This window comes from Callithrix jacchus, chromosome 9, assembly GCF_049354715.1.
Source record: "Callithrix jacchus isolate 240 chromosome 9, calJac240_pri, whole genome shotgun sequence".
Classification (NCBI taxonomy): Eukaryota; Metazoa; Chordata; class Mammalia; order Primates; family Cebidae; genus Callithrix; species Callithrix jacchus.
Genome location: NC_133510.1, coordinates 30,113,545 through 30,126,373, shown reverse-complemented (window position 1 = coordinate 30,126,373; position 12,829 = coordinate 30,113,545). Strand labels below are relative to the sequence as shown.

General features: G+C 38.4%; 1 protein-coding gene across 9 annotated transcripts in view; it reads left to right on the top strand.

The window, feature by feature from the left end:
• ANO6 (anoctamin 6) overlaps positions 1-12,829 on the top strand; it is a 209,952-nt gene that overhangs the window by 135,218 nt on the left and 61,905 nt on the right. For all 9 annotated transcript variants that reach the window (XM_002807084.7, XM_009003603.5, XM_054238149.2 and 6 more), the window contains 2 exons: positions 742-857; positions 7,656-7,790. In XM_002807084.7, coding sequence (XP_002807130.2) covers positions 742-857; positions 7,656-7,790 — 251 coding nt within the window. The remainder of the gene's footprint in view (positions 1-741; positions 858-7,655; positions 7,791-12,829) is intronic.

Genomic DNA, 12,829 nt, shown 5'->3' with positions numbered 1-12,829 from the left:
GTTATTTGTGGATAGAGACAATATTGAAATGTACTAAATAACATATTAAAACTGGGACTAAACAGAAGCTTGACACACATGAAAAACTAGAGAACAGGGAGCTGGGTGAAGTAAATGCTGACCCTAAAAGACCCAATATAGCCATCCAGCCTGAGAGTCCATGTGTTTTACTTTTGTGCCTCACTGAATTTAGCTAATTGTGAATAGCAGGACATGAATTTTGAGACCACTTGCAAATAGCTGTCATGAATATTAATTTGGGATGCCAGGATTCCATAGCAGTTGACATTTGCTCTTGGCCAGGTCTTTTCCACTAAAGCCTCTTCTAATTGCAGTTGTCCTGTATATTCAGGCTAACAAATGGTCCCATGTAGTATTTGAGAGGGAGGTGGGTGAAGGTCAGGGCCTATGCTAAGATGTATCTGGGTGGTAATCTGATTCTAGTGCCAGAAGAAGAAAAACGAGTCAGGAAAAAAGGCAACTGAATTTAAGCAGGAAGTTATATACTTAGCTTATTCAAGAAACTAAACTTCATCCCTGCCCACATTCACAAATGACCACCAAGGAGGGAAGTACCATGCCTGCTTCAGAATCACTTAACATTAGATGGTATTTCCACCCCTTCCAGCAGATGAGGACCCCTTATTCACAATAGACTATCAAATATTTGTATCACATTTAAGAAACAGATTTGTGAAAACATGATGATTATGGTGTTCACATTTCCTTTCTATTTCACAGTGCAAATTCCGCCGTCAGTCAGAGGATCCCAGCTGCCCTAATGAACGGTACCTTCTGTACAGAGAATGGGCCCATCCTCGAAGCATATACAAAAAGCAGCCGTTGGATCTTATCAGGTGGGGGATTGTAGGGAGTACTCCAGGGGGAGGCACTCAGGGTGTTTCTCCCACTGCGCTGAGTGTTACAGTACTCAAAGGCTGAGTGTTACTCTTGCCAGCTAGGGGAGCTAACCCAGAGTGCTGAGCTTCATTGGCCAGAGTTTTTATTGAGACTTGATTATGTTGGCATGATTAATTGAATCACTGCTTATGTGGCTCAATCTCCAGTACCATCCTCTCCCTGGAAGATGGACAGTAACATGTGGCTCAAAGCTCCAGCTCTCCAATCACATGGTTGATCTTTCTGGCATGGCCAGCCCCCACCCTGAGTCATCTCATTAGCACAAACTCTCTAGGGGCCCACCATGAGTCCCTTCACTGGCATAAACTATCAGGCATAGTCCAAGGGTCCCACCGTGAATAAAAAGGCACTGTTAACTCAGGAAGTTCCAAGGGTTTAGAGGCTACCCCTCCTCTCCCCCACCCATCCCAGGAACTGGGATACAAAAATTCTGTATTGCACAGATGTAAATGTTAGATGTAGCTTCTATTGTATGGTAAGACATATACATTTTTACTTTTTTCCTGTATCTGCTACTAGGTTCTATTTCATTTTATCTAACAAGATACAATGACTATCTCAAAAGTTTTTCTTCCCAGGATACCCTGTTGGTTTTCCTCCAGAAGCTTACATTATTTGGGCAAAGCCAAAGATACTGGCTTGTGGGAGACAGGCCAAGAACACACAAACAAGCCAACAGAATTTCTGACTGAAGTGAAGAAAGTCACAGACCGATAAGATGGGATGGCAGAGTGGGAAGTGAGTAGAGGGAGTTATATTTGAGGAGGTGACATTTAAGCTGAGACCATATAGTGAAGAGGAGCCAGTACTTTGAGGACTTGGGAGAAGTCCTTCTAGGAAAAGGGGCAGCTTGTACTTTGGCCCGGAGATGCACACACATTTGGCAAGTTTGAGGAAACATCAAAGACCATTGCTAGTGAGAAAAAGAATGCTAAAACACGAAGTTAGAGGGGTAGCAGGAGCACTGAAAAGAATTTAGACTTTAGTTGCAGTGAGAAGCAGTTGTAATATTTTAAATGTTTAAGTCATTGTATCCTGTTCACATTTTGCAAAGATAATGTGGAGAATGGATTATAAGGGGCACAGGAAGCAAGGAGACCACTAGGTAGGAGGCTGTTCAAGTAAGCCAGGAAAGAGCCTGTGGGAACAGATTTGGGATGTCTTTGGGGAGTGGAGTCAACATGACTTGTTTATGGATTGGATGTGGGGAGTGAAGAGGAGAGGAGAGTTAACTTCCTGTCTGCCTGGAGCCACGTACCTGTTCTTTTATGGTGTCTCAATGCCTCATGCACTTCACATCTACTTGGGAAAACCACTTGATCTTAAAAGTGAGAGTTTTAAACAAATGAATAGTTTGTTTTGTTTTATATTTACCATGGGAAATTTCAAACATATACAGAAATAGAGTATCATAGCAAGCCTGCATTCATCTGTCACCCAGCTCCAAAAATTATAAACTCACAGCTAATCTTGTTTCACTTTTACTCCCACTTCTTTCCCTCCCCACTCCCTACTCCACTGGATCATTTTGAAGCAAATTCCAAATTTCATGTCATTTAAACATAACCAGAATACCCACTTTTGAACAGGAAGGTGGCTGAGGTGGCTCAGTCCTCTAATCCCAGCATTTTAAGAAGCCAAGAGGATCGTTTGAGGCCAGGAGTTCAAGGCCAGCCTCAGCAAAATAGTGAGACCCAGTCTTTAAAAAGAAAAAATAATGAGCCAGACATGGTGGCTCACACCTGTAGTCCCAGCTATTCAGGAGACTGAGACAGGAGGATTGCTTGAGTCCAGGAGTTTGAGGCTGCAGTGAGCTGTGATTGTGCCACTGCACTCAAGGGCAACAGAGTAAGACCCTGTCTCAAAAAAAAAAAAAAAATTGTTTTATTTAATATCATCAAATAATCAGGATTCAGATTTCCCTTATTGTCTGAAAAAACACTTAATGGTTTTGTAGTTCAAACCAGGATCCAAATGTGGTCCAGAGGTTGCAGTTAATACAATCTTTCCAATTTCTTCTGGTCTCAGTTTCATTGTTTATTTCTTGTTTTCCTTGTCATTGTTGCAAGAATGTCTTGCATTCCCTATTTTGCTGATTTCATTCTCTCCTGTGGTGTCGTTGAACATGTTCCTCTATATTTGCTTTAACTAAGTAATTTGTGTATTTGCATTAGCTAAGAATTGGATCCTCATCTAGAAGCTTAATCTGATTAAGGTTAGATTTTATATAAGAATACTTGATACATGGAGTTGGGTACTTATATCAGAAGGTATGTAATTTCCAGTTGTCTCTTTTTTGTGATGATAGCAGCTATTAACGATTATTGCTTAGATTCATTATTTCCTAAGGGATTTCATTTCATTATTTCATGTGGTCATACTTGGATTCCCTTCTCATTCATTTTTATCACTGGGGTTATAGTCATGAAGAGGCACTTTCATTAACTGTTTACCTTGTAGAATAAGATTTTAAAAGGTGTTTGTACATATGCAGATATTTTAGGTTGACATTCATGTGAAGTTTCCATTTTATTAATTTTCTTTTACATTAAACTATTAGCATCTGATGGCGGGGTTATGGGTTCTTAATCATTCTCTATGTGCTTTTTTTTTTTTTGGCTCCTGACCATTTGAAATATATTTTGCTAGGGGAAATGCATTAAACTATTCCCTCTCCCTGGTCCACATGTTCTTTCCCTTTATCGCTTTCCACTAGTAACCCCTTGAGTATTCAGGCTATTAAAACTCATCTGTGGTTCCCAGGGAGTACAGAGGGAAAATGGGCTGTTTCCCAGAAAGTAAACCAAACTGGAAACAGCAACCTATGGGAAACAGACTTTGCACAGGTAAAAAGGTTGCCCTCCAGATTCCCATTTTTACCCCCAGAGTGATAAAAGAAAATAGGATATTCACAAGACGAGGGCAGGATCCTATAAAAAAGGATCATTGTGAGAATAAAATCTAGCTCTTGGAAACCAAAAATGGGATAAGACAGAAAAACACCAATAGAAGGCATTAGAAAATGAAGTTGAAGGAATTATGTAGAGCATAGAGCAAAACTTATATAGAGATAGAAAAGGGGGAAAAGATTAAAAATTAGATCAGTCCAGGAGGTATAACATAAATAACAGGAGTGTCAGAAACCAGAGGAGAAGTAATGGAAATCTGAGAAGTACTTCCAGAGAAGTATCTGAAGAACTGAACATTGTGAGTCTCTAGGTGGAAAGAGCCTGCTGAGTGCCCAGCCCAGAAGATGAAAATAGAGCCACTGAGTCACTCCACCACGACAGCTCAGAATGCTGTGGACAAAGAGATCCTGCTAGCCTTTAGAAAGCAAAATGAAAAGAAAATCCTACAAAGGATCAAGACTCAATAGCACTGTACTTCTCAATAACACTACACACTCAAAGAAAGCAATAACTTCACATGTCTAAGGAAAGTTTAACCATATATATATGTATAACTATATATGCTCAAACTGTTAAATATGAAGAAATTTCACAGGTTACATGTTCAAGGTAATGGAGAAGGTGCTCCACTAAGAAGGAAGACAGAAGATTTGGTAAACAGGAAATGCTAGCACAAGTGAGAGGGACATAGATTCTGGGTGATACAGTTCGGCAGTGGGGCTTGGAGAGTCATTAGTCAAGGTTGCAGGAGGTCTAAGGGCATTTATTCAAGGAATTGAAACTGATAGATGATCTCATTTGTTTGAACCTACTGAGAAAGTTACACATTAGGGGAGAGTCTGGGGTTGAATTGTTGATAAGTACACAGAAAACTAAGCAATGAACCATCAAGACAATTATGAGCTCTAGGGAAAACAAGACATTGAGCAGGGAGGAAAAAGTAATTATAGCAATGACTTGATTCAGCTGTGATCAGTGTTTATAGAATCATAATAATGTAAAGCAAGAATATTGATCTAACCAAAAATTATAATGTAACTATGTCAAGATGATGGGAATAGAGATGTGGATTGTAGATGAGGCAAGGGGTTGAAAGAGAGCTTAATCCTTATCTTCCAGAATAGAAAGTCAATAGGTGATACACAAAACTGAAAAGTCAATAAGCAGCACTTCTTGCATGTTCTTTAGAGATAGGGAAGTAAATATTGTAAGCATCAGCTATAAGAGTTTAAAGTGACTGCTTCTGGACAGCAGGAAATAGGGGAGGGGGCAGGGGACTGCTCCTTTTTATAACCAGCCTTCTAGAGCTATTAGACTATTTAATGACTGTATACTTGTAATTTTGATTTTAAAAATCAAAGCTGAATTTTGTTAAATTGATTTTAAGAATTGGGAGGTGTTTGGCAGAGAGAGGGACAATGATCAGAAAATATTGCATTTGAAGGAATCCTCATTATTTCTAGCTTTTCAGCAAGAACTGAGAGACAGATTTCCTTTTAATATTTGAAAAAAATCTTTCTGACCTTGCCTGCAGTGTAACAGGGATGCCATGGAAAGTATTGAACTCCTTGTCACAGTAAATAACCGAGCAGAGACTGCCTGACCAGCTCTCTAGATACAGCAGGATATTTTTATTATTGGAAGGTTGGACCAGGCAACTTCTAAGATTCTTTCCAATTTAAATAAGGCATTTCCAGGATGGATGGCTGATGAAGACTTATTATAGAAAGCATAACCAAAAAGAGGCCAAAGTGTCTCAAACCCACATGCAGACTTCTGTCCCGGCCTCCATGCTGAACCTGCCATTTGCCTTCCTTCCGTGAGCCAGACAGCAAAGCTCCAGGCATGTGAAGATTAGCACACTGTGTTCCTCCCATCTCCTAGTTCCATTTTCAGGTCTGTCTCCTAGTTCCATTTTCAGCTCTTTCTTTTTCCCTGTGGATGTGACACATACCCAGGCCTGTGACCCATGGAGTTGGTCTCAGACCTGCTTTGTGAGTGCTGGTCCAGCCTGGGGATGTTCCTGTCCAAAGTCTCCCAGAACTTCAGGTCTTGCTCAGAGCTAAGTCCCCATGAGGATAAGATCAAGGAGTTCAGCCCAGCTCCATACTGAGCCTGAAGTTTCACGTAGGCCTCAGAGCTATGTTAACCGCCTTGTTCTGCAGATCAAGATGAAGGCAGAAATGAGTCAGTCTTAGGGCATATCAGCAACAGTAGCAGTCACCTGAACCATCTCTTCATTCCTAAACCCTCTTTCTGCCTAACTGTACTTGACCTCCCTTTCAGGAACAATTCTGGCACTGCTTCTTGGTCAGCCTCCTTTCTTCTAATCTTGCCTACCTGGCCTCTTCAGTTTTACCCCAGAGTATACCATTAATTGTTTTTTTAAACTTAGGAAAAAATAGAAGTGCTAGATATAAGAAATACAGGGTGATGGATTCCTCAATCATATGCCTTCTTTCACTCTCACATAAGTTTTGCAAAAAGTTTGGTCAGAGAGACATTCCACTACAGATTAGTAGTATTTTTTGTTTGTTCGTTTTTGTTTTTGTTTTTTTTTTTGAGACGGAGTTTCGCTCTCGTTACCCAGGCTGGAGTGCAATGGCGCGATCTCAGCTCACTGCAACCTCCTCCTCCTGGGTTCAGGCAATTCTCCTGCCTCAGCCTCCTGAGTAGCTGGGATTACAGGCATGCGTCACCATGCCCAGCTAATTTTTTGTATCTTTAGTAGAGACGGGGTTTCACCATGTTGACCAGGATGGTCTCAATCTCTTGACCTCATGATCCACCCACCTCGGCCTCCCAAAGTGCTGGGATTACAGGCTTGAGCCACCGCGCCCGGCCCAGATTAGTATTATTTTTTTCTTGTTATTACAGTTGTCCCTTGAACAACGCAGGGGTAGGGCACTGACACCCCACACCCATACAGTTGAAAACCTGCATATAAATTTTGACTCCCCTAAAACTTAGCAGTCTGCTGTTGACTGGAAACCTTATCAATAATATGAGCAGTCAGTTAACACATATTTTGAATGTTATATGTATTATATACTATATTCTTACAACAAAGTTAAGCTAGAGAAAAGAAAATGTTATTAAGAAAATCATAGGAAAGTGTACCATTCATTAAATGGAAATGGATCATCATAAAGGTCTTCATCCTTGTCTTCCATTGAGTAGGCTGAGGAGGAGGAAAAAGTGGAGAGGTTATTCTTGCTGTTTCAAGGTTGACATGGGGAAGAGGTGGAGTAAGTGGAAGGGAGGCAAGAGAGACAGGCACACTAGATATATCTTTTATTGAAAAAAAAAAAAAAAAAAAAAAAAAAACCACATTGAAGTGGACCTGTGCAGTCCAAACCTGTGTTGTTTAAGGGTCAACTCTATTTGTGATTTACATTACATTTCCTCCAAGGAACTTCCCTAGTTAAGTAAAAGCAAGTAACTGAGCAGATTGGTCATGTTCATTTGTCTCGTACATATAAAGAACAGTCATTTGGAGAATGTGTAAAATAGTGCTGGTCTTTACAAAGAATGATAGTTATACTCTGTATTTATTCCATAATCAGCATTTTTCTCTCCCTTGCTGTATTTTAATATACTTTCCACAGGCAAACCAGCGATAGTGATCGGTTCTTCCATGATGTGTAATATACTTTTTGTTTTATAGTAGAATTCAGGGTCTGCTATGAAAATGAATGTTTTAAGGGTGAATTGAGTCAGGTTTAAGCTTAAAGCCTCCTTTATTTAAAATTAGAAATTAATATTAGGATGAAGCTGCAGAGTAATTATTTGTATCCTCTAAAAATAATTTCTGTCTTTCTTCAGGAAATATTATGGAGAGAAGATTGGAATCTACTTTGCTTGGCTGGGCTATTACACTCAGATGCTTCTCCTGGCAGCAGTCGTAGGAGTGGCTTGCTTTCTCTATGGATATCTTAATCAAGACAACTGTACATGGAGGTAACCTCTGTTTATTCCTTGTTGCCACGCTGAAAAGTTTATTAGACATAAAACTACTTTCATGGTCTTAAACTGTTTTGGTAAGACAAGACCGATTGCAGAACACGAGTTGCTTGAGATGATATATCCCTTTTGTTCTGAGCATAACTACTAAGTGAAATGGAAAAATTTTTTTCTTAGATAATCCAACCCAGTTTCTGACAGGACATTACCCCTAGGAAAGACTCGAATATTTTAAGACAGTATTTTGTTTGAAAAAGAAAGGAGGACTGGGGGCGGGAGGATTGCCCTTGAACTTTTGGCCGCCAGAGGAATGTACACTTGGCTCTGCAGATGTGAGCCAAAGGCAGCTCTGATTTCTTCAGGGTTTTACTAGGAAAACTGATGGGGATTTTTGTTTTTTTGTTTTATTTTGTTTTACTTTTAGAAATGATTTCTTAATATATACTAAAAAGTGCTTGTTTAAAAACTCAAACAATAGTTGTTTTGGTTTTTACATTTAAATAGTCCATACAGTGTTTAACAAAATGTAATAAAAAATTAGTCTGTGCTGAGATTGAAATTCAAACACCAGCTGCAGGTCTAAAGGGGCATATGTGGGTGCCAGAGCACTCTGAATTTCACCATCACTATTCTGAATGGTGTTATTAGACCTCTGCTTTTGGTGGTCTCAACTTCCAGTGGGGATGCAGCATGGAAACAGGCATTTTCTCTTGATCATCTGACCCCTATCCAGGTGTGACAGCTAGATCAAAATTACTGGGCACCAGCAATGAGCTGATGACCAAATTTTTCAAGCCCCAAGCATGTCAACCTACTCCTGAGGCAGGGTGCTTACCTGGCAGCCCTGATGGATAAACATAATTAATTACCCTTCGATTTTTTACCAGAGAATTCTATGCATGTTTTACCCATTCTGGCTTCTTAGCTTGAAAGCTACAGATGGTTTTTGAAGTACTCTTCCCTGCCTCACTGAAAAAGAGTTTCGGACCAATGGCCGAATGCTGTTATCTTTTCTCTAAATTTGTCTTTGGCTTCTCTGTTGATTTGTACATTGTTCTAGTAAAAAAAAAAAAAATCTGAAAAATAAATTTCAAAATGCAAAAGTTGCATTTTTATAAGGTCCTCATGGATTGTTTTGTTAACTCATTTTACGAAGTCACCATTATAGTTATATCACATATTTCCTAGCATTTCACACAGATTAACTTGCAGAAAATTGAGGGAAATTCTTGGGGATATACTCCCTGTGCTCAACATTATTTGGCTTTAACTATTTATGAGATATCTTTAAAATATATAAATTATAAACATTTTCAGTTAGCCTTATAGTTTCTATCAAATGCTTATTTAAAGCTTCTGCCCCTCTTTTTTCTTTTTATTTTTTTGAGATAGAGTTTTGCTCTGTCACCTGGGCTGGCGTGCGGTGGCATAATCTCAGCTCACTGCAACCTCTGCCTCCTGGATTTAAGCGATTCTCCTGCCTCAGCCTCCTGAGTAGCTGGGATTACAGGCACCCACCACCACACCCAGCTAATTTTTGCATTTTTAGTAGAGGCAGGGTTTCACTACATTGGCCAGGCTGGTATGGAACTCCTGACCTTGTGATCTGCCCATCTAGGCTTCCCAAAATGCTGGGTTTACGGGCATGAGCCACAGTGCCCGGCCCTTATGCCCCTTTTTAAATATAACATATTTAAAACATATATATATAACATATCTATATATAGATATTTATATACCATAAAATGCCCTTTTTTAAAGTGTACACTTGACGTGTACCACTTTTTCTTAGCCCTAGGCAACCACTAATCTATTTGCTTTCTGTTACTAGGGATTTGCCTATTCTGGACATTCAAGTATTTTAAATATTTTAAATGTTTTCTATTCTTGTGAATCTATTCAGTATGTAATAAAACTGAAAATATTAAAAATATGTTAACAATTCAGGTGTTTTAAGTGCATTCACCAAGTTGTGATCAGTACCATCTAATTCTAGAACATTTTTATTGTCTTCGAAAGAAACTAGTGCCCATTAGCACTCACTCCCTAATCTCTCTTTCCCTTGTCCCCTGGCAACCGCCAATCTAATTCCTGTTTCTAGAAATTTTCTATGGACATTTCATAAAAGTGGAGCTGTACAGTATAAAGCCTTCTGTGACTGTCTTCTTTCACTTCACTTACTGTTTTTGAGGTTCATTCATGTTGTAGCATGTATCAGTACTTCATTGCTTTTTGTGGCCAAATAATATTCCATTATATGAATAAACTGCGTGGTTTTTTCATTAATTGATGGACAGTTGGGTGTTTCTCCTCTGGCTATTGTGAATAATTCTGCTATGAACATTCATGGACAAGTTTTTGTGGTGACACATGCTGTCACATCTCTTGAGAATATAACAAAGAATGGAATTGCTGGGATATACAGTAACTATAGGTTTAACATTTTGAGGAACTGCCATAGTATTTTCCAAAGTGACTGCATATCTACCTGCAATATATGAGGACTCTAATGTCTTCACATCCCCATCAGCATTTTTTAAAAAATAGCCATTCTAGCTGGTATGAAGTGGTACATCATTGCAGTTTTAACTGTTTCCTCCAATGCCTACTGATTGTGAGCATCTCCTCGTGCGTTTTTCATTTGCGTAGCCTCTTTGGAGAAACCTGTTCGTTCAAATCCTTTGCCTATTTTAATTGTGTTATCTTTTTATTGTTAAGTTATAAGCATTTTTTATATATTTGGGATAGAAGTCCCTTACTGGATATTGTCTCAGTCTCTTTGTGCTGCTATAACACAGTACCACAGACCAAGTAATTTGTAAAGAATAGAAATTTATTTTTCATAGTTACAGAGGCTGGAAATTCCAAGATCGAGTTTCTGGCATTTGGTGTCTGGTGAGGGTTGCATCCTCTGGAGGAGAGGAATGCTGTGTCTTCACATAGCAGAAGACAGAAGGGCAAGTCTTTTGCATTTTCATGAGAATTTTAGGATCAGCTCATCTACTTTGGCAAAAAAAAATCCAGCTGGGATTTTGATAAGAATAATGTTGTTTCCATATGTCAGTTTAGAGAGTGTTGCCATCTTAATAATATTAAGTCTTTTAATCCTTGAACACAAGATGTGTTTTCATTTATTTAGGTCTTTCATTTCTATCAACAAACATTTTATAGTTTCAATGTATAAGTCTCGTACTTCTTCCTCTTAAATTTATTCTAAGCACATTATTCTTTTGATACCATTATAAATTGTTTCCCTAGTTTTTGGATTACCTATTGCTAATGTAGAGAAATGTAATTGCTTTTGGTATATTGATTTTGTGTGTGTGTGCTACAACCTTGCTAAACTGGCTTATTTGCTCTAATTGTATTTTGGGTGGATTCCTTAGGATTTTTGTAAACAGTGTCATGCCATCTGAACAGAAGTAATTTTACTTCTTCCTTTCCAATTTGGAGACCTTTATTTTTTCTTACCTAGTTACCTTGACTAGAACCTCCAATACAATGATCTTAGGAGGAAAGCATTCAGTTTTTCACTATTAAGTATGAGTGAGATTTTCACTGATACTCTTTATCAGGTTGGGAAAATTCTATTCCTAGTTTTTGAGTGTTTTTTATCATGAAGGGTGTGGGATTTTGCCAGATGCTCCTTGACATTGTGTGTGGTTTTTGTTTGTTATTCTATTAATATGGTATATTACAAGGATTGCTGATTTTTGTATGTTGAATCATCCTTGCATTCCTGGAGGATAGATCCCACTTGGTCATGGTATGTGGTACTTATTATATGTTTCAGGATTTGGTTTTCTAGTATTTTATTGAAGAATTTTGCATCTGTATTTGCAAGAGATATTAGGTATCTAGTTTTCTTATGTTGTCCTTGTCTGGTTTTGGTATCAGCATAATACTATTGCATAGAATGAGTTGGGAAGTATTCCCTCTTCTTTGTTTTTAAAAGAGTTTATGAACCATTGGTGTTAATTTTTCTTTAAATGGTAGATAGAATTCATCAGTGAAGCCATCTGACCCTGGGCTTTTCTTTGAAGAAATTTTTTTTCTGTCAGTCCAGGCTTTTTATTTGTTATAGGTCTATTCAAGTTTTCTTTTTTTTTTTTTTTTTTTTTTAGTTAGTTTAAGTAGGCCGTATTTGTCTAGGAATTCATCCATTTTATCTAGGTTGTCCAATTTGTTGGCTTATAATTATGCATAGTAATCCCTTATAATTATTTCCAGTTGCTTTCAGCAGACACTTTGGTGATAGTGCTGTTTGCACAGTATGAGCTCTGAGTATGAGGTTTAAAAACAGTGACAAACCCTGAACATGGAGCTTTTTGGGGGAGCTGCTAGACAGGTCAAATAGTTAAGACTTCTCTGAGGATGGGGTTTTTGGGTAGCTTTAGACTACTTCCCTCTTCAGTGGCTGCTAGGCTGCTATTTTTCACAGCTTCTATAGTTATAAGGCTGTTGGTTTTTAAGGCTACCATGAAGCTAGGGAGATGGGGATGGAAATCAATCAAGTTAAAATGCCACAGGGCTCAGCATTCTTATAGAGATTTAGCTAATTTTTCTCAAATTGCTCCTCAGATGACATCAAGCACTTGGTTAATTTCCAGAGGTCTGCAAAGACTGACTTTGACAATTTTTGCTGGTGTTCTCATTGCTTTTATGGAGGGAGAGCGTTTTCCAAGATCTTTACTCAGCTAGTCTAAGAATGTTTCCCATGCCTATTTGCTTTTTCTTAGTTATTTGCAAGACCACCTAACTGCACAACTCCAGTTCTAGTCACATACAAGTCTATCTGAATGGCTTCTCCTAGAGGGAGCAGCATGCAATCAATGTTACTTGAGTTTTTTTTTTTTGGCTATTCACTTTAGGAGTTCTTTAAATACTCTAACAAATAATCCTTTGTCATTTTTATGTCTGCAAAACTTACCAATTTGTGGCTTATATTTTTCTCCCTTTAATGTTATTTTTAATGGCATTCTTTTAAAATATCTTGAATGTGTCAATATTTTTCTTTGTGGTTTATGCTTTTTGGT